Source organism: Somniosus microcephalus, chromosome 7, assembly GCF_052327205.1.
Source record: "Somniosus microcephalus isolate GS21.2 chromosome 7, FLI_Smic_1.0, whole genome shotgun sequence".
Taxonomy (NCBI): Eukaryota; Metazoa; Chordata; class Chondrichthyes; order Squaliformes; family Somniosidae; genus Somniosus; species Somniosus microcephalus.
Window position 1 is genome coordinate 232959187 of NC_140993.1, and position 22785 is coordinate 232981971.

Genomic DNA, 22785 nt, shown 5'->3' on the forward strand with positions numbered 1-22785 from the left:
CACCTGCCATCCGCCAGCTTGCCCCCATTCCTCCAGCCGCCACTGCCACTCCCCCAGTGGAGCTGCCAGGAGCTGCTGCAGCGACTGATGCTGGCCAGCCACAGCTGCAGCATTCACCAGCCGGCCCCTCGACGGCCAGAGCTCGTCTAGGCCGACCCCCAAGGGCATCTGCCGTCACGACATGTGCCCCTCAGGAGCCTGCCCCCAGCCTTGCAGCAGCCAATGGCCTCACTTTGAGGGGCAGCAGGGCGGGCAGGGGCCACACAAAGATGCCCAAGGCATCGCCCTCGCGGGCCAAAAAGTAGAATGTGTGGGCAGTTGTGTTTGTTTTCTGAGGCCGAGAATTTGATGTTTGTTTTTTGAAGGCCGAGGATGTGATGTTTGTTTTTTACGAAGGCCAAGGATGACGGCCATTTTTGTTGCACTGTTTTGTTAATCCTCTCCAGGTTGTGGGAGCGAGTAATGTGTGTGAGTGTTTTTTGGTGGTTTCGTCTGTTTTTGGTTTTCATGTGGGAAGGGCCCTGAATTTGTACAATAAACCATTTTATTTGTTCACATTGTCCATGTTTGATCTTTGAAATGTTTGTTGCCTTAACCGGCTGAGGGCTTGCGGAGCGGCTGCAATCATGTTCTTTCATTGGCACAAGCCATTCCCTGACAGGGGGCCTAGAAGTGACGGTCAATAAGCCGCCGACGGGCGGCCCTTGGACCTTCTGCCTCCCTCCTGAGCTGGTACTCCTCGTCCTCCTCCTCCTCCTGCTCCTCCTCCTGAGGTGGTGGTCCAACGTGAGGTGGCAGTGCCTGAGTCCTGCGGATAGCCAGGTTGTGCAGCATGCAGCAAACGACGACGAATTGGGAGACTCGCTCCTGCGAATACTGGAGGGCTCCCCCAGAGCGATCCAGACAGCGGAACCGTTGCTTGAGGACGCTGATTGTTTGTTCTATGATGTTCCTAGTCACTTGATGGCTCTCGTTGTATTCCTCTTCAGCAGGGGTCGTGGGCGCGCGGAGCGGGGTCATGAGCCAGGTACACAAAGGATAAGCCATCCTCTTGGGGGAGGCTGTGCCTGGAACATGTCAGCCACAGTTGTCTGTCGCAGGATAAAGGCATCGTGGCTGCTGCCTGGAAAGCGGGCATTGACAGCTAGGATGCGCTGCCTGTGGTCACACACCAGCTGTACGTTGAGGGAATGGTAGCCCTTCCGGTTGCGGTAATCCTCGGCATGCTCCAGAGGTGCCCGCAAAGCCACATGCGTGCAGTCAATGGCGCCCTGCACCATGGGGAAGCCCGCTATTCTTGCAAATCCCACTGCACGCTGCTGCTGCTTGTCCAGGGTCATGGGGAAGGAGATGAATTGATGTCTCCTTCTGAAAAGGGCATTGGTCAGCTGGCGGATGCAGCAATGCACGGCGAACTGGGAGATGTTAGCGATGTCCCCAGCAGCGGATTGGAAGGAGCCGGTGGCATAGAAGTTGAGAGCCACCGTCACCTTCACTGCCACCGACAGAGACGTCCTGCGCATCAGCTGTGGCTGCAGATCTCTGTGAAGCAGCTGGCAGATGTCTGCAACCACCTCCCTTCTGAATCGCAGCCTCCTAACACACTGCGCGGCAGACATGGTCAGATAGGAGGACTGCTGGCAGTATACCCTGGGTGGGTAAGGCCTCACTTGGCGACGCCTGTTGCCCCCTCTGCGTCTAGCCAGGGCTGCCACTCTCTCACGGCGTCTGTAAGCCCTTCCGGCATAAGGCTGAAACTCAGCGTTGGCAACCAATGCAGCCCCCATTATATGCTGGCAAACACTGAGATCTCAATGAAGGCAAAGATAATTGCTAAGCTCTGGCCTGAGCCAAAAATACCTGTCCTAGTGTTGGGCCAAAGCAGTAAGCTCTCCTCCTTGGTCTCTCTCCAAAAATCCATTGCACAAGAGTGAATGCTGCAAAATGGCTGGCCTTTATAGTGCAGGGTAAGTGCCCTTTAATTTGCGCTCCCCGCGGCCCGCCTCGGCTGTGTACCGTTCCACTTCACAGTCGTTAGGGCCGCCCGGCGCACAATGGGGCGGCGTGAGTGAAGTTCCGGTTCCGGGCGCACAAAGGGCGTTGCACGACGAAATGACGTCATGATCTGCGCGCGCAGCAGGGCGCGCGCTAAGACTTTGCGCCGGCGCTAAATGTCTACTGAAGTTGGGGCGAGGCGCAGATCGCGCTGCGCCCGGGCGCTAAGCGCCTAGCGCTCGAGATCTACTCCTCCTAAGGCGCTAACGGCTGGCGCGCCCAACTGAATTTCTAGGCCATTATTTTTAAATACTTTAAAGCAAGGTAAGTTTATTTTTAGCCCCATTAGAAAATGAATTTTTTTTTCCAAAAAATAGTTATTTCATGTAATTTATAGTTTATTTTAAAAATGTGATGGTTTTTTAGAAATTTATTTGAAGATTTAGTGATGTTTTGGGGCTCGTAGTATTTCTAAGTTTGACAGCACTTCCTGTCAAACTTATGAATGAAGCATTCTCTGCTCCGATTGGCTCCCAATGGCCCATGTGATCCCAGGGGACGCATCGAACTAACTGCGCCCCTGGGATACGCAAGCACTGTGCGCCGGCAGTTGGAGCAGGCCCAGCATCGGAATTCCACGGGGGCCCACAGCTCAACGGCCGGCGCGCAATGTAAGTGCAGGTCGGGGGCTTGCACCCGCGGGAAGCCCCCGCCCCGAATTTCTGGGCCATTATCTTACAACTCAAAATGCTATGGGGTAGATTTTGGTCTTCATGCCATGTCAAAATGCCATGGGGTAGATTTTGAATATGGTTCGATGTATGCCAGCTCACCTCTGATACCTTACCCCAGTGGCCTATATTTGCTTATAAGCCTTGACAGTAAGTTTTGGCAGGCCATTTAACTTTAAGAGGCATTACAGCTTGAACCTGTTCTTATCCGGTGTCCACCCTCTTGCTCTTCCAGCAGGGATTTCTGGATAGTGATCAGGAATGGGAACTCTGGCCTATTTCCCCCTCCTTAACCCAAGCGTTTAAGTCAGCTGTAGCAACAGGGTAGGGATCAACTAGTTCAACACTGACTGGTGTTCTTTCTGTTCCGTATCCATCAGTTACTCACTTGATAAACTTGCTATAAATGTGAGGTTATCCACTTTGGTGGCAAAAACAGGAAGGCAGATTATTATTTGAATGGCAATAGATTGGGAGAAGGGGAAGTGCAAAGAGACCTGGGTGTTCTTGTGCACCAGTCGCTGAAGGTAAGCATGCAGGTGCAGCAGGCGGTTAAGAAGGCAAATGGTATGTTGGCCTTTGTAGCAAGAGGGTTCGAGTACAGGAACAAGGATGTCTTGCTACAGTTGTACAGGGCCTTGGTGAGACCACACCTTGAGTATTGTGTGCAGTTTTGGTCGCCTTACCTGAGGAAGGACGTTCTTGCCATGGAAGGAGTGCAGCGAAGATTCACCAGGCTGATACCTGGGATGGCAAGAATGACGTATGAGGAGAGATTTTGTTGATTGGGTTTATACTCACTGGAGTTTAGAAGATTGAGAGGGGATCTCATCGAAACCTATAAAATTCTGTCAGGCCTGGACAGACTAGATGCAGGAAGGATGTTTCTGATGGCCGGGGATGTTTGGATGATCAGCCATGATCTCATTGAATGGCGGAGCAGGCTCGAAGGGCCGAATGGCCTACTCCTGCTCCTATCTTCTATGTTTCTATGAAAATAGACATTAATCCAGAACTTCAGGTCTCCATGGGTGAGTACGCACAGGGTACTCACCCGTAGGCCCAATGGAAGTGCTGGTTTCCTGCATGCACTGCGCATGCGCGGGAAACCGGCACTTCCATTCCCCTGAAAGAAGGGGTTCAGAGTTCGAACGCGTGCGCAGGAGAGGCTGCGCGTGCGCATTGAAGTTGCGTTTTTTTTTTCAGGTTTTCCGTGAGGGTAAGTCTCCAGAATTTAGACATTTAAAAAGCAGTCGTAAGGCCTGCTTTTTACAAGGTAAGTGGTGAATTAATTAAAATTAAAACATTTTTTCCACAGGTTTATTATTTTTAAATACTTTAAAGCAAGGTAAGTTTATTTTTAGCCCCGTTAGAAAATGAAATTATTTTTTTCAAAAAAATACTTATTTCATGTAATTTATAGTTTATTTAAAAAATGTGATGGTTTTTTAGAAATTTATTTGAAGATTTAGTGATGTTTTGGGGCTCGTAGTATTTCTAAGTTTGACAGCACTTCCTGTCAAACTTATGAATGAAGCATTCCCTGCTCCGATTGGCTCCCAATGGCCCATGTGATCCCAGGGGACGCATCGAACTAACTGCGCCCCTGGGATATGCAAGCACTGTGCGCCGGCAGTTGGAGCAGGCCCAGCATTGGAATTCCATGGAGGCCCACAGCTCAACGGCCGGTGCGCAAGTTAAGTGCAGGTCGGGGGCTTACACCCGCAGGAAGCCCCCGCCCCGAATTTCTGGGCCATTATCTTGCAACTCAAAATGCCATGGGGTAGATTTTGGTCTTCACCACCTGGGCGGTGAGCTGGTGGAGTGGAACTCACCAAATTATTCATTCCTCGAATGAACATTAGGTGGTTCTATAATCGGAGGGCAATCCGGTCCATCAAATTACCGTCCAGTTGTTGAAGATGAAAATTTATCTCCATAAGTCCTAGATCTTAAATTGGAGAGTTGTATATTGTTTTGGCCACTAGGTATAGCGTACTAATGATATCATGAATTGGACTGATTTAGCCTGTGAACAATAGTTAAGTTGAAGCCAAATTTCCTCCAAAAGTTTAAGTGCCAACCTTATAAAGCTTGGACAGTGGAGGTGTAATGCCACTGAGAATAGCTTAAGTGTAGGAATGTCTAGTTCCTATCCAAAGGCTGAGGTCCACTCAGGCGATTAAACAAAACGAAGTTTAATGGAAACTAACAAGTTTAAACAAGTAACTACAGGAGAACATCGATTGTAGGTCTGCTCAGTTCAGAGGCTCCACGAGGACTGCTCAGCTGGTCCCGTGGTCGACGTCATGACGTCATCACGTTCTTCCCGCCAGTGGGGGATCACGTGATGAACGGCGTGACGTCATCGCATTTACCCGCGCTGCTAAAGTAATCACGCTCTGTACAAGTACACAGTATAAATAAAGATACAGACTCAGGCTGTAGCTAACATGTTGTTAAAGGGAATTATATACAAACGATCTGAGTCCTTTAGTGGCTCCGCCACATGCGCCCCCCCCAGAATTGTCTTTAACAGCAAAAGTGAGACAGCGAGGAGGCCTGACAAGCCTGTCCGAGCGACTTCTGTAACCCTGAAGCGGAAGCTGATGGGTGGTGGTCGAGCTGGCGGGCGGTTGTGGTGGATCTGGCACGGCGACTGTGGGCGGTCGGCCACGTTTTGGCGGTTGGGCGATCTCGACTGGGTGGTCCAGGTCTAAGTGTGCCGGCTTCAACCGGTCAACCGAAATGTGGTCCGGTTTACCTCCGATATCGACTGAAAAGGTTTTGTCTCCCGGCTCTATGACGCGGAAGGGACCAGTGTAAGGAGGCTTGAGCGGATCCCGGTGAGCGTCGTGGCGGATAAACACGTACTCAGCGCTTTTCAGCTCAGTTGGGATGTGGGAGCTCTGTAAGCCGTGGTGCAACGTAGGCACTGGAGCGAAACATCTGGCTGCTTCCTGGTGGCTGACGAGTTGCTGGGATGCGGACCATGGCTCTGTTGGAGATGGGAGGAAATCCCCTGGTACTCGTAGTGGCTGGCCATATACGAGTTCCGCCGAGGACGCTTGCAAGTCTTCTTTGGGCGCCGTGCGAAGACCCAAAAGGACCCATGGGAGCCTGTCCACCCAACCCACGCCTTGAAGACTGGCCCGCAGAGCGGCTTTGAGCGACCTGTGGAAACGCTCACACAGGCCGTTCGCCTGTGGATGATAGGCAGTGGTGCGATGTAGTTTGGTGCCGAGCCCCTGAGCCACAGCGTTCCAGAGCTCAGAGGAAAACTGCGGTCCACGATCGGAAGAGATGTCCGCCGGTACCCCGAAACGTGCAACCCAAGAGATGAAAGCTCTGGCTACGTCTGCCAATGAGGTGGAAACCAAAGGAACTGCCTCTGGCCATCTAGTGGTACGGTCTACCATTGTGAGGATGTGTGTGAAACCGTGAGAAGGTGGAAGCGGCCCCACGAGGTCCACATTCACATGGTCGAATCGACGCTCCGGAACAGCGAAAGTGGCCAATGGAGCTTTTACATGCCGCTGTACCTTGGCCTTTTGGCAGACCACGCAGGTGTTGGCCCAGTCGCAGACATCCATGTGCATACCCTTCCAGACGAATTTTGACGACATCAGCCTTTGCGAGGCCTTCATGCCAGGGCGTGACAACCTGTGTATGGCGTCAAACACATTCCGGCTCCAGGAACGATAGGGCGGGGAACTCCCATGGCGACGTCGCAAAGTAGCATGGTGCCTGCAGCATGCAAGTTGACGTCGGCCGCTTGGAAGCTAGAGGGGCTGGTTCTGTATGCTTAGACCTCTGGGTCCGAGGCTTGATCCGCAGCCATTAGGGCATAGTCGATTCCGAGTTGAACTGCATGAACAGTCGCGCGGGAGAGGCAATCCGCCACCAGGTTGTCTTTGCCGAGCAAATGCTGAATGTCCGTGGTGAATTCTGAAATGAACGTCAGGTGACGTTGTTGCCGAGCTGACCACGGTTCGGTGGTCTTGGCCATAGCGTACGTTAGTGGCTTGTGGTCTACAAAAGCCGTGAACGGATGTCCCTCTAGTAAGAACCGGAAATGGCGGATGGCTAGAAAAAGGGCCAGCAACTCCCGGTCGAAAGTGCTGTACTTTCTTTCATTTCGCCGTAGTTGACGGCTGAAAAACGCCAGCAGTTGCCACGTCCCATTCACCCACTGTTCCTGCACTGCGCCAATTGCGTAGTCCAATGCGTCAGTGGTAAGGGCAATGGTGGCACCTGGAAGCGGGTGCGCCAGCATGGTTGCATTGGCCAAGGCGCCTTTGGTGTCGACGAACGCCTGGTCCATCTCGGTCGTCCAGCTGATCGGATCCTTACCGGACTTGGCCTTGAGGGCCTCGTACAAGGGCTGCATAAGCAGAGCCGCCTTAGGGACGAACCGGTGATAAAAATTGACCATCCCGAGGAACTCCTGTAGGGCCTTGACGGTCTGCGGGCGCGGGAAAGATGTAACTGCCTCGACCTTCGTCTGATGTGATGCGGTGGCCCAAAAAATCAATCCGCTGCAGGCCGAACTGACACTTGGCCGGGTTGATAATCAAACCGTGTTGACTGAGAAGTGTAAAGAGGGTGCGCAAATGGCAGAGGTGCTCCTCTTTGCTAGGGCTGGCGATGAGGATGTCGTCGAGGTAGACGAAGATGAATTTTAGGTCCCGAAGCACGGAGTCCATCAAGCGCTGGAAAGCCTGTGCAGCGTTCTTCAAGCCAAACGGCATCCGTAGAAATTCAAACAGGCCAAATGGGGTGATGACTGCGGTCTTCGGGACGTCTTGCGGGTGCATGGGGACCTGGTGGTAACCACGGATGAGGTCGACTTTTGAGAAAAAGGAATTTCCCGGCAAATGGGCCGAGAAATCTTGAATATGCAGGATCGGGTACCGATCAGGAGTAGTGGCGTCGTTCAGGCGTCGGTAGTCGCCGCATGGCCGCCATCCGCCGCCGGGTTTCGGAACAATGTGGAGAGGCAAAGACCAGGGACTATTCGACCGGCGAATAATCCCCAGCTGCTCCGTCGTGTCGAACTCCACTTTTGCAGCCGCGAGCTTGCCGGGTTCGAGTCGTCGGGCCCGTGCGTAAACCGGGAAGCCAGTAGTGGTAATGTGATGTTCCACACCATGTTTAGTGGCCGAGGAGGAGAAAGTGGGCCTGGTCAGATCTGGGAACTCTCCGAGGAGGCGAGTGAAGTCATCTGGAGGCGGGAACGCACAGGAGACAGTGCGCGGCATGGCGTTACCGTGGTGGCACGGGATGGAGTGGAACGTGGCCGCGTTGATCAACTGGCGCTGCCGGACATCGACCAGGAGGCTGTTGGCACACAAAAAATCCGCCCCGAGGATGGCCTGAGAGATTTTGGCCGTGATGAATTCCCAGTGGAAGCGCTGACCGCCGAAACACACCTGGACCCGCCGCCGTCCGAAGGTCCGAATGGCCGCACCGTTAGCCGCCTCGAGGGAGGGGCCGTGGCCCCCAGCTAGTATATCGAGATGTGACGCAGGTAGGATGCTACACTGCGCTCTCCGAGGAGGCGAGTGAAGTAATCTGGAGGCGGGAACGCACAGGAGACAGTGCGCGGCATGGCGTTACCGTGGTGGCACGGGATGGAGTGGAACGTGGCCGCGTTGATCAACCGGCGCTGCCAGACATCGACCAGGAGGCCATTGGCACACAAAAAATCCACCCCGAGGATGACCTGTGAGACTTTGGCCGTGATGAATTCCCAGTGGAAGCGCTGGCCGCCGAAACACACCTGGACCCACCGCCGTCCGAAGGTCTGAATGGCCGCACCATTAGCGATGTCGAGGGAGGGGCCGTGGCCCCCAGCTAGTATATCGAGATGTGACGCAGGTAGGATGCTACACTGCGCTCCGGTGTCGCAAAGGAAACGTCGACCAGATAGGAAGTCGGTGATGAAAAGAAGCTTTCCCGAGTTTCCGATGGCCATCGCAGCCGCAGGGCGCTCGTTAGACCCGGTCCTCTTTCGCCAGGGTGGGTGTAGATGGGGTTTTTTTGAGCGAAAAACTGCAGAGAGGGCGGCAGCATCTTGCTTTTGCACCAAAACTGGCGTGGTAGAAGCACAACCCCGCTGATTGAGGAGCTGGAGCAGCGTCTGTGGGGGATGGGCGCCTCGTGGCAGCGCAGTACTGCTGTGTCACCGCGAAAATCTTGTCCGCTTTGACAGCAAGCTCCGCGCAGTCTGTGACTTCGGACCTGGCTAGGGCAGCCTGAACTTGCTCCGGTAGAAGGCTGAGGAATAGCTCCCTGAAGAGGAAGCATTCCGGTTCGGAACCGAGGAGCCTGAGCATTTGGCTCATGAGCTCGGACGGCTTGGAGTCCCCGAGGCCGGGCATAGCAAGCAGCCGGCGGGCGCGGTCCAACTTCGTGAGCCCGAAGACCTGTAGCAACCGCGCCTTTAACGTGTCATACTTGCGATCAGTAGGCGGACTACCGAGTAGGCTGACGATCCGCGAGGCTGTGGCGCTGTCGAGGGCGGAGACCATGTAATAATAACGGGTCTGATCCGCAACGATGTCCCTGATGGCGAACTGGGCTTCAGCCTGGATGAACCACGTGGCTGGTTGTTGCTCCCAGAACTGTGGTAGCTTCAAGGTAACGGCGTTCGTTTCCATGTTGAATATCTTCTGCGAAAACCGTTCGCAAAAGTCGGGGTCACCAATGTAAGAATGTCTAGTTCCTATCCAAAGACTGAGGTCCACTCAGGCGATTAAACAAAACGGTTTAATGGAAACTAACAGGTTTAAACAAGTAACTACATGAGAACATCGAGTGTAGGTCTGCTCAGTTCAGTGGCTCCACGAGGACTGCTCGGCTGGTCCCGTGGTCGACGTCATGACGTCATCACGTTCCTCCTGCCAGTGGGGGATCGCGTGATGAACGGCGTGATGTCATCGCGTTTACCCACGCTGTTAAAGTAATCACGCTCTGTACAAGTACACAGTATAAATAAAGATACAGACTCAGGCTGTAGCTAACATGTTGTTAAAGGGAATTATATACAAACGATCTGAGTCCTTTAGTGGCTCCGCCACATAAGTAAATTAAAACAGCTAGAGAAAAATAAAATTCTCCAGCAACTTGGAAGGTGTAAGTGAGGAGACATAGGGTATGGTGCAGCTGTGCAATTCACTTCCAAGTTAGTGGTTGAGGCAGAAACGAAGGGCTAAAAATTGGGGCGCTAACTTCGCTGGGGCGGAAAAATTAGCATCCCTGCGCCGGAAATTGAGTGGTTGCGCCCCAAGAGGGAAGCGGGGCGCTACTGGAAGCGCCCCGCTTCCCTCTTGGGGCGCTGTGAGTCAATATTGCGGTGTTACGTGCCGCAGCGCCACACGCTGCGGCACGTTGCACCACGGTATTGCAGGCCTTCCTCCCCTTCTTAAAGGGGAGGGGCCTTGTGCAGCGCGACCTGGGGCCCAGCTGGGCCCTCGGGGATCGGGAGTGCAGGCAAAAGAGCCCGGCACTCAAGAGAAGTGCCGGGCTTTTGGAGCGCAGCCAGCACTCCGCCGGGGGGGGGGGGGGGCGTTTCAGGAGGTCTGGGACGGGAGCGTAGGCAGGTGCTGGCAGGCGGCCAGCAACAAAAATGGCTGCCCCGCACCTCGCCCTTAAATTGCACCTCCCCGGCCGCAGGTACGCCCCCCTGACCCCGTCGGACATAGCATCCGGCGGTAAGTCAGGGGGCGCTCCCGAAGATCGTGGCCGGGGCGTTAGCGGGGCGCTGCGCACACCAATGACGTAATCGCCAGTGGCGCAGCGCTGCAGGGCACTACCGGTTAGCGCCACCACTAACCTCACGCTGAATTTTGCGGGAGGCGTGGGCAGTGCCGCGCCCGGGCGCTAGTTGCTTTGTGTTCTGTTAGCGCCCTCTTAAGGCGCTAACAGGAGGTGCAACCAACTGAATTTTTCCCCCTAAGAATATAACTGTCAACAGGTTTGGGGTGGGTGGGATGCAGGGTAATTGCGAGACATACTTGCTGGCCTAAGTTTTTTTTAAATTCATTCCTGGGATGTGGGCGTCGCCCGCAAGACCAGCATTTATTGCCCATCCTTAATTGCCCTTGAGAAGGTGGTGGTGAGTCGCCTTCTTGAACCGCTGCAGTCCGTGTGGTGAAGGTACTCCCACAATGCTGTTAGGGAGGGAGTTCCAGGATTTTGACCCAGCGACGATGAAGGATCGGCGATATACTTCTTAGTCAGGATGGCGTGTGACTTGGAGGGGAACTTGGAAGTGGTGGTGTTCCCATGCGCCTGCTGCCCTTGTCCTTCTAGGTGGTAGAAGTCACGGGTTTAGGAGATGCTGCTGAAGTAGCCTTGGCAAGTTGCTGCAGTGCATCTTGTAGATGGTACACACTGCAGCCACGGTGGGGTGCAGCTTTGAGCCGAGAGTATTTTAACCCCCCAGCCTTATCTACGTGCCATTGGTCAGTTGCCCGCCTAAAACAGCTGCTCGTCGGTGGGCAGTAGAGGAAGTTTGGATGACTGGAGACCACCAACCAGCATTGAGGGAAAGCTCACCGACAAGCAGATAAGTTGCATGGAGGGGATTTCGGAAGGGTCTTGTGGGAGGGAAGGCAGGGGAGGTCGTGGCAGGGGAGGCCGTGACATTCCTGCTCCTCTTGGCCCCACATTGGAAGGTTTTCCCCTTACCTTGGAGGGCCTCATCTGTCTGCAGACCTGCTTCAGCCTGGCGGGAAAGCCGTGGCAGCACCCCTACTCAAGGCCCGGTTAAAATCAAATCGGGGACCCATTGACATATTAGGACCTCGATTTGCATAAATTCATGAGCCATCCGCCTGCTTTAGGCATGTGTCTCATCTGCCTGCAGAACCCTGCAGGTTAAAATCGAAAATGGCACAAAAAGGTTGCGATCTGAGCGGGTAAACGAAAAGAAAGAAAGAACTTGCATTTATATAGTGCCTTTCACAATCTCAGGCATCCCAAACTGCTTTAGATCCAAAGAAGTACTTTTGAAATGTAGTCACTTTGCGCACAGCAAGGTCCCACAAACAGCAATGTGACAATAACCAGAAAATGTGTTCTTTAGTGGTGTTGGTTGAGAGATAAATATTAGCCAGGACACTGAGGAGAACTCCCTGCTCCTCTTGAAAATAGTGACATGGGCTCCTTTACATCCATGTGAGAAGGCAGGCAGGGCCTCAGGTTAACGTCTCATCTGAAAGACGGCACCTCCAGCAGTGCAGCACTCCCTCAGTATTGCATTGGGAGTGTCAGCCTGGATTATGTGCCCAAATCTCTGGAGTGGGACCTGAACCTACAAACTTCTGACTCAGAGGCGGGAGTGCCACTATTGAACCACGGCTGACACCTTAAATGACCAGCCCGCCCGTCCGGTAGATAGGGTTAAAGTTGACCCCTATTCCAACACTCAAAATTAGATTGGATAAGTGAATGAAGGAAAGGGGGTTGGAGGGATATGCGAACAGGGTGGATAAATGTGATTAGAACTAAACGACGACACAGACTGGTTGGGCCCAATGGCCTGTTTCAGTGTTGTAACTTCAATGTATTTCTATGTATAACATTAAGGCTTAGTACATTGTACACCTGTTATACATAAGATCAGAGTTAAGTCTGGCTGTATTTTACACAGCACTCTAACAGGCACGGAGATTGTAAGCTCAGTACAGCTCGAGGTGATCAAGTGTTCTGGGGCTCAATGTCCTCAGCTGCTCTGGACATTAGCTGTAACTCCAGAAGGAGTCAGACGGAATGGCTCAGAGAAATAAAACACTGGATCCCAGTCAGAACTGGCCGCATTCCCTCCCACTCCAATGGCAGCCAGGCTTCAGAGTTTTCGGCAGCATAGGTCAGATGGGTGCCTGATATGCACCCGCACAGTCAGTAACGTCTTAACTGCTGTCAACCAATGTATATGTAGCACTATGATGATGGTGTTACCTTAATATCTGTCACTGAATCCTTAAAAAGAAAAAAAGAAAGACTTGCATTTATATAGCGCCTTTCACGACCTCAGGATGTCCCAAAGCGCTTTACAGCCAATGAAGTACTTTTTAAAGTGCGGCCACTACTGTAATGTAGGAGACACAGCAGCCAATTTGCGCACAGCAAGCTCCCACAAACAGCAATGTGATTATGAACAGGTAATCTGTTTTTAGTGATGTTGATTGAGGAATAAATATTGGCCAGGACACTGGGGATATCTCCCCTGCCCTTCGTCGAAATAGTGTCAGGTTTAACGTCTCATGTGAAAGACGGCACCTCCAACAATACAGCACTCCCTCAGTACTGCACTGGATAGTCAGCCTAGATTTTTGTGCTCAAGTCCCTGGAGTAGGATTGGAATGCACAACAATCTGAAGAAAGTAGCAATGGCTCAAAGGATAAATGGACTGTCCATTGTGGAATTCAGCCAATCAAAATGCCTGGTTCAATCGCCGTCCTATGCTGACTTAGCTGATCTCCGCCGAGGTGTCAATAGGAGAGCTACATTTGATCTCAGTGCCCCTGGTCACTCCTGCCTGCTGTCCAGCACAAGTGTTCATGCCAGCTAAGGACAGGATCAGGCTTGGGTATGATCGCTGTCCCGCCCCCTCCATTCCGAATGAATATCTATGCGAGCGCACTCAGAATCTAGCTTCACAAATGAAGCATGGCAACAAGGGTGAAGTATTGGAGGCTGGTTGGCACTTGTATAACTGTACCCCAACATAATTTGATACTTTCAGGAGAAGAGGGAAGAACATTTGTGGGTGGGGAGGGTGGGGTGGGGTGGGGGGGGGGGCAAGAGAATAGCAATGAGAGCAAAACTAGGTCTACTCCTCCAGACAAGTAATTACCTCCATGTTAAAGATATTGCACTGTATTGCACTGATCCATTTGAAGATCCTTTTTTATTATTATGCATTCTTCACTATGATCAACAGCATTATTCAAGTTTAATACTATTTTTTACATGGTTTTATGAAAGGGAAATCGTGTTTGACAAATCTATTAGAGTTCTTTGAGGAGGTAATGAGCAGGGTGGATAAAGGGGAACCAGTAGATATAGTGTATTTGGATTTCCAAAAGGCATTCGATAAGGTGCCACAAAAAAGGTTACTGCATAAGATCAGAGCTCATGGTGTTGGGGGTAATATATTAGATTGGATAGAGAATTGGCTAACTAACAGAAAACAGAGAGTCAGAATAAATGGGTCAGTTTCAGGATGGCATCTGTAACTAGTGGGGTGCCACAGGGATCAGTGCTGGGGCCTCAGCTATTTTCAATCTATATTAATGACTTGGATGAAGTTGCAAGTGTATTGTAGCCAAATTTGCAGACGATACAAAGATAGGTGAGAAAGCAAGTTGTGAGGAGGACACTAAAGAGTCTGCAAAGGGATACAGTTAGGTTAAGTGAGTGGGCAAGAATTTGGCAGATGTGGGAAAATGTGAAGTTATCCACTTTGGTAGGAAGAATAGAAAAGAAAAATATTATTTAAATGGAGAAAGACTACAGAATGTGGCGGTACAGAGGGATTTCGGTGTCCTCGTACATGAAACACAAAAAGTTAGCATGTAGGTGCAGCAAGTAATTTGGAAGGCAAATGGAATGTTGGCCTTTATTTCAAGGGGGATTAAGAGTCAACCACATTGCTGGGTCTGGAGTCACATATAGGCCAGACCGGGTAAGGACGGCAGATTTCCTTTCCTAAAGGGCATTAGTGAACCAGATGGGTTTTTACGACATGGTCACCATTACTGATACTAGCTTTTTATTCCAGGTTCATTTAATTAACAACAGCTGCCGTGATGGGATTTAAACTGCGGATCGTTAGTCCAGGCCTCTGGATTACTAGTCCAGTAACATAACCACTACGCTACTGTTCCCGTTACCTGCAGGACACCCAAACTAATTGCAAACCTAAGCCCCTCTGCTTCGTTTGCTTTCTCTTTAGAAAGACAAGTCAATTTTTTAATTGATTGAATTAGCTGTATTTGTGGATTCTTTTCCTGAATGAACCTAAAAGGGCGAATTTCTGCTCTGCTCCTCTGATCAATGGCTGGGTAAAAATCACTTGTTAGCTGGGAGAATTAACCTCAGCAATAAAATACAGTGAAAGTCTGACAGCAACAAACTGCACTGTTTGGACTCGCTTCAAACCACTAGAAGATCCTGGAACCGTTGTAAATGAACAGGAGGAAACAGGATGAGCGAGTGCCAGTATCCATTTTCTCTATAAATCTGCAGCAGTTGAGCTAAATTTTCCACAATTAAATTGGTGAAACGCATAGATGTAGAGAAGCTATGCTTCTGGGGGGAGAGCGGGGCCCCGACGGTGTCGGGCTGCCGGGCGGGGAAGATGCCTTCCAAGATGGCGGCGCCCTTGGTGCACACGTGGCGGCGTGGACGGCGCGGGCTGAAGAGTAGGCGTCCGAGTTTCTCTGGGCCACATCCAGGGATCGTGCTGTGTCCGCAGCCTGTTTCAGGTCCAATCCTGTTTTTTCCAGCAGTCTCTGCCGGATGTAAGTGGAGCTGAGGCCTGTGATAAAGGCATCGCGAACAAGCTCGTCAGTGTACACTGCGGCTTTTACATCTTGGCACTTGCAGTCTTTGCCAAGCGTTTTCAGGGTGCCTAGGAACTCCTCCACCGATTCCCCAGGTCGCTGTGCGCGAGTAGCGAGCAGATGCCTAGCATACACCTCATTCGTAGGCTGCTGGTAATGCGCCTTTAAGATGTCACAGGCGGCCGGGTATGTGTCGGCGTCTTGGATGAGGGGGTAAACCCGGTGGCTTACCCAATTCCGCAGAATTCCGAGTTTCATACTCGCAGCGTCCGTAGCGTCTTTGACGGCTGCGGAATTGTCCAGGAAGAATTCCATACACATAAACCAGTGTCCGAAGCGTGCCGATGCGTCCGAAGCATGCTGGTCCAAATCCAAACGTTCGGGTTTCAAGAGTTGATCCATTGTGTTGAAAATTAAGTCAATAAAATTGATGTGCCTCAATAAATCCGAGACTCGATGTTAGCGAAACAAAACAAGGCTTTTATTGACTTAGAAGGTAACACACAGAGGAGAATGTATCTTCCATCCAGAGGTCTGCTGTACTGGATGTGCTGCAGGCTGGGCCAGCTTACATAGGAGCCAGGTATGGGTGGAGCCCTACACACAGTACAATACAATGGAAATGAAACTGAAACCAACCACAGTCACAGGCAGAGAAATACTGATGAGTGATGAATGGAATATTTCATCACACACTGGTTAGTCCACAACTGGAGTATTGCATCCAGTTCTGGTCACCACACTTTAAGAAGGATGTGAAGGCCCTTGAGAGGATGCAGAGGAGATTTACCAGAATGGTTCAGTGGATGGGGGATCTTCGCTACAAGGACAGGTTGGAGAAGCTGGATTTGTTTTCATTAGAGCAAAGGTGGTTGAGGGGTGATTTGATAGAGGTGTACAAGATTATGATGGCTTTGGATAGGCTAGACGGTGAAAGGCTGTTCCCACTAGTTGATGGTACAAGGACTAAGGGACACAGATTTAAGGTTTTGGGTAAGAGATATAGGGGGGACGTAAGGAAAAACTTTTTTATGCAGCGAGTGGTGGGAAGTGGAACTCACTGTCAACGAAAGTGGCGGAAACGGAGACACTCAGGGCTGGATTTTGTCAATGGAGACGTGCTGGAGGCGGGACTGCTGCTTGCTGGGTCTCAGTCCCACCTCCATCAGCCTCTGGCTAACCAGCGGGATTTTTCCCTGATTGATCTTGTTAAGCCCGCCGTGCGGGCTCAGCAGCCCAATTAGGGGGAAGTCACTGACAGAGCACGTCAACGTCTGACGTGCCATCTGTCAAGACTTCTTGAAAGAAGAAATGTCAGCATTTGACAGCTGTGTGAAGTTGTCGAACACTGACATTCTGTGTAGTTTGATGAGTCCTTGTGTTCAGGACTCATCAAATCTTTCTACTTTGTAGAACTCAGATGACTGTTGGTTCGGAGGATCCAACAGCCAGTCTGTGAAATCTACAGTGAAGATGTCGGGACTCCAGATCCACAGCTGCTGAAGGCTGTTGAGAAACAAAGCTATGGGAACATTTTCTAACACTTTACACTCACCTCACATACTTACCACTCCACACTTGCACCCATCACTCACCTGTACATTGCACTTTCAGACCCCTCCGACCCCCGCAGACCTACTACTTGACTCCTCCACCCCGGCAGGGTTCTCCGAGGTCGGGAAATCTTTAGTTGGAAAGGTAAAATGGGACTAATCCTTTTTTCTGCCTGTTAACTATCTGTTAACAGGCAGTTAATAGGATTTAGTCCCTTTCCCACCTCGAGGAGACGGGACCCGGGGCAGGATGGCTTCCCGCCTCCTGGCAAAAGGGCACAGAGGTGGGATGGGGGAGGGTTTGCTAGCCGCCCACACATTCTGTAACATTACCGGCTGTCCCGCCTCCATACCCGCCTCCTCAGAGCTGGCAAAATCTGTTTTCAAGGGGAGACTGGATAGGCACTTGAGGGAAATAAACTTGCAGGGCTGCGGGGATAGAGTGGGGGAATGGGACTGACTGGATTGCTCTACAGAGAGCTGGCATGGACTCAATGGGCCGAATGGCCTCCTTCTGTGCCGTTATGACTCTATGGGGGTGATTTTCCCAGTCCCGAGGAGGCAGGTTTGGAGGTGGGACAGTTGGCAAAATGGCAAAAACTGAGGGCGGGTTCGGAACCCGCCTCCAAACAATTCTGCCGGAGGTGGGTTTGATGGGTGCGATTCGGTCCCGCCTCCATCAGTCAGGAGAGGTAGTTAAGACCCTTAAATAGTAATTAAGGGCCTCTATAATCCTATTTTGACAGGCCTTTGTTATTTTACCACATTTTCAGCATGTTGCACGACCCTCCTGAACCACGCCAGCTAACCCTGGCGGGTTGACAAGTGGGTGGCCTCCTCACAGCTGCAGCTCCACCATTAAAATGGAGCTTTCATCAGGGAGCAGTTGCAGGTGGCAGGACTTTTGTTCCAAAGGTCTTTCAGCACTTTTAGCAGGCCTACCGAAGTCAGAGGTGCTGCAGCTTCTATCTCTCAACTGTGGGGCCTCCTTGGAAGACCCTCTCCCCACTTGGACTGAGCGCTTCCCCAACGGAAGCATCTGCCAGCAGCATGGGAACCATTTATTTCCTTTCACCATGGGCCTCAGATTCGGATGAGGAGCAGCCACGGCAGCAGCAGAACCAGGCAGCTCAGCAGCAACAGCAGCAGGAGCCCCAACCTCCTGCTCACCCACCTGATGCTGCACAGGGCAGAAGGCGCCAGCGCATGGAAGCACGTCGTGCAAGGAATGCACTCATCCTGGCCAGATTTACATAGGTTGCCCATTGTGGCACATGTGCTTGGCTCCTTCTTAACACACGATAGACAATGGACATGACTCGCTGGCCTCCTTTCACTCTGACCACCAACCTGACCACACAAGTGTCGCGGAGCCCGCAATGTGGAGCTGCCTAAGCCGAAATAACAGATGCCATCATGCCAACAGTTTGCCATCACCTAATTTTAATACATTCCCACAGGGATGGCATTTCATCAATAAACAGAAACAATCACCCAATCTGCACACAGATCTAGAGGTTATATCCCTTGCCAGCTGGACCCACACAGCCTTGGTTTCTTTGGGAGGCCTCTTCCTCCCAGATGAGGGGAAGAGCACCTCCCTGCTAGCTCTCGCCCCCTCAACCAGCATACCCAGTGCCTCATCCGAGAACCTCGGGGAGGCCCTTGCCTTGGAGCTGGCCATTCTTCAAGGAGATAACAGCTTGGAGGTGGTGCAGCATCGACCAAAAACCAGTGGAATGAGCCAAGGCAGCAAGCAGCCCTTAAATGAAGCTGGATAAGTGACGTCAGCAGAGGCGAGTTTCAGTCCCGAAACACTAATTGGCCCAGGGGAACCCACACCTCTGGAATTAACTGGCCAATTAGGGGAAAATCGCAAATTTTTCCCACCTCTCAGTGGAGGCGGGTTTGGAACCCACCCAAACCGAAACCCGCCTCCAAACCGTCTCCTATGACTCTATGTAAATTGATATTTTCCTGCCATGTAAAGAAAGAACTTTGATGTCAATTGATACATATACTGTATATTGATTCAATTTGCCTCCAGGAAAAGTCAAAATTAAAAAAGGATTAAGCTCCAAGACAAGTCAAGTCTTAACTGAATGCCTCTGATTGCTTAATATTTTCAACAGGTTATTGGGAATATAGGCCTGTGTGGAATAAATGTTAACATACAGCTTGTCCTGGTTTAGGAACTCCTGTTTTACATCATAGCGTTGATTACTGGATCCTGCTAATTAATTGCTTATTAAATGATGTTCGCTTCTGGTGTCCTCACTAAATGTGCTAAGAATGTTTTATGCTTATCTAAAATCATTAGAGAAATCTTTCATTTGTTAAATTGATGATGTATATGTACGATAGAGGCCTTTTAAAAAAAGTCCTTTAGAACAGTTTAATGTTTTAATACAGTTTCATTTCTAATGAATTATTTCCCATTTTATTTCAGTGTTTGGGCCAATGCGCTGGGAGATTTGGCCTGTGGTTGATAGATGCTGAAAGTGGTCATTAAACATTTGTTTTTACCTAATAGCTCAGCTTACCGTGATTGTGTGCTTCATTATGTTGTCCACAGTGATATGGTGATCACACACATACACTGCGTAATTGTGTCATTACCGCTCCAGTTTCATTATTACAATTTTAATATTTCAGCTGCAGTCAGGGGTTTGAATTCTGTCAAGGATTATCCCGATCGGCCGCTGTGGAAGCCAGGAGAAATGGCGTAAACGCGGATTATGCTGTTTTCCCGGGGTTTCCATGGCTCTTCCACCAAAGTTATGGTGGATGATCGGGAGAATCCCCGTGGAAATTCACCTCCATAGTTTTACGTACAAGTCATTTTCATTTGAACTCCATTGATGACACCCTTAACGCTCTTTGACCTTTGACTGACAAAGCCCAATGGAATTTCCTGTTTTGAGGCTAACTGTGATTAGACCCAATATGCTCTTTGACTGCACGTATCCACATCCAGTATTGTCCTAATGAAGCTTTTGGAAAATCCTAATCTGTATTATAGTTTAAGTAAAATCTCTGGGTTATCGGAGATAAAAATAACGCAGTATATTTTCGCCTGGATCATACAGCAGTAATCTGGTGGAGCAGATCACCTGCCCATGATAGGACCCACCCGATTGTAACTGCACTGAAATCAATGCTCCGGTAGATTACCGCCCACACGGCGAGAATTTGTCCCAATATATTTGTCAATCATTGCTTCATCTCTTTTGCACACGAGCATTAAATAATTACTTGCATAGAGGAAAATCGGGATGGGAGGACTGCACACCCACAACGGGGCCTGCCCAACTAATCTGTCTATTAATTTAAATGAACGGATAATCAGGTGGGCTCCATCTTCTTCAACGTACTCCACCTCGGCAAATATTGCCCAAATGCCCCAAAACAAAATCTGTCCCATTTATGTCATTTTAACTTTGCCTTTGCATGAGCTTGTAGGCCCTGCCTCAGGAGCTAGCTTACCCAATTTATTCAAATGAGCCCGGAGGCCCAATTTTGGGTGAGCCTCGGGCCTCCCACTTTGTGCCATAAACAGGCCAGAACTCATTTCTACCCCAGGGTTTCAAACTGAGAGGCAATCAGAGAGGGTCGGCAAGGCCTTCAAATGTCTCTTTGTTTGGGGGCCATGTGTTCCAGGCACAGCATCTCAGGAATTCTGTATCTTTGGATATTTGTACATAGGATGTGGGCAATCCTGGCAAGACCACATTTGTTGTCCATCCCTAGCTGCCCTGAGAAGGTGGTGGTGGGGCCTTCTCTTTGAACTGCAGCTTCTTGAGATGTAACCGTTAGGGCCAATTTATTGAATTTGCGCCAATGACAAGGAGCTTCATCTATCAACTGCACATACGGGCAATGGTGGGCAGCACGGCCTGCCTTCTACACAAACTCAGAAATTTACTCCCTATATATTTTCTGTATTTGTTGACATACTCGTATTTTAATTCCACTGCTGTATATTAATACAAAAATATTTTCTGCTTTTGTTCAGGTAGTTGACATTCATTGTCTTTTGGAATTTAGGATGGGGGAAGTCTCTGGGAATGTGTCAATATTGTGTTGGGTGTTGGGTGGTTGATTTGTTCGAACTAGCAGGTTCTAGAGATTTCATTAATTAGTTAGAAGATGCAGAATACAGCCATTTAGATCTAATGAACTTGTAATGTGACCATTAATTACCGGTTATATTGAGAGGAAGCTCAATAACATGATTACCTGCCAGCCTCAAACGTGAACCAAGTTGAGTCTCTTCCATACCGTCTGAGAGAGCTGAGCGGCCACATAACAAGCTTCACTCTGGGGTTGTGGATATCCCACAGGTAAATGTTCTCATGTGTGATCTGCATGGTGCATTCTCCGTAAATGTCCAAGTTGGGTGTTGGCATCAAGTACACGTTGAACCGCTCTGAAACAAACAACAGAAATAAGATTTACATAGTCTTACATAGTGTTCACAGCACTGAACAGGCCATTTGGCCCAACTGGTCCATGTTGGTGTTTATGCTCCACATGAGCCTCCTCCCACCCCTCTTCATCTAACCCCATCAACATATCCTTCTATTCCTTTCTCCCTCATGTGTTTATCTAGCTTCCCCTTAAATGCATCTATGCTATTCACTTCAAATACTCCCTGTGGTAGTGAGTTCTACATTCTACCCACTCTCTGGGTAAAGACATTTCTCCTGATTTCCCTATTGGATTTATTAGTGACTGGCCTAGAAATTCAGTAAGGCGCTGCCAGCTTTGCGGCCAGTTACCGCCCAAAGAGGGCTTCTGCGCCAATAGAGGAGGTTGCGCTGATATTGAGCTCGGCGGTAATGGCGGCGGTAGCCGGTAGCGCTGCGCCGGCACCGATGACGTCATCGGTGTGCGCAGTGCCCCGTTTCCGCCCCGATGCCGGCCCGACGCCCATATTCAGTTGCCGCCGCCTCCTCCGTGGCGGCCGCTACTAACATCCGGAGACCAGGGACTTGCTGCAGCCTTAGTGGGGCGCATAAAGGTGGAGGTGCGGCCGGACGCTTTTTCGGCGGCCGCATGCCCGCACCTCCTTCCCCGGCCTCCTCCACCACCCTCCCTGCGGCATTGCCGGCTGCTTTCCGCGAGCCCGGCACTTCTCCGTGGTGCCGGGCTCATTTGCCGGCACAATCCAGCGGCGATCTCCCCGTTGCAGGCACCCCCACCTTAAGAGAAGGAGGAGGCCTGCAGTACCGCAGCCTGCTGCACCGCATCGGGTGTCGCAGCGGCACCTAGAGCGCTGAGATTCAGTTTCAGCGCCCCAAGCGGGGGCGGGCACACCCTGGAATAGCGCCCAGTTCCGACTTGGGGCGCAAAAACTGAATATCTGACGGTCGCAACTGGCTCCGCGCCCAGCGCTAACTTTTGGGCGCTAGCCAGCTGGCGGGGCCATAGTGAATTTCTAGGCCACTATCTTATATTTATAGCCCCTAGTTCTGGTCTCAAATCAACTTTTATTGTCATTGTTAGTGCACAAGTGCAGTACAACGAAATGTAGGCTTGCGGCTCCCGAGAGTGTACATTTAGATTAAGACATTTAAACATTCAACATACATTTGGCTTGTAATACATTACATAAACATAACCATAATAAAGTGCATTGGCAGATGTGCAGGCTTTAGAGTTTATTTGTGGAGTTCAGTAGGATGACAGCCCTGGGAAAGAAGCTGTTCCTAAATCTGGTTGTACGGGTGCGAATGCATCTGTAGCGTCTCCCAGATGGCAGGAGGGCGAACAGACTGTGGCTGGGGTGGGTAGGGTCTTTGATGATGGACCGTGACCTCCGTAAACAGCGTTTCTGGTATATGTGCTCTATGGTCGGTAGCCAGGTGCCGGTAATGCGTTGGGCAGTTTTGACTACCCGCTGCAGGGCTTTCCGGTCATAGTAGCTA

At 50.7% G+C, this 22785-nt stretch overlaps 1 protein-coding gene across 1 annotated transcript in view; it reads right to left on the minus strand.

Annotated features, from left to right (window-relative positions):
• dok6 (docking protein 6) overlaps nt 1-22785 on the minus strand; it is a 759619-nt gene that overhangs the window by 138623 nt on the left and 598211 nt on the right. The window contains exon 5 of the mRNA XM_085993440.1: nt 21095-21284. Within this exon, the coding sequence (XP_085849566.1) occupies nt 21095-21284 (190 nt within the window). The remainder of the gene's footprint in view (nt 1-21094; nt 21285-22785) is intronic.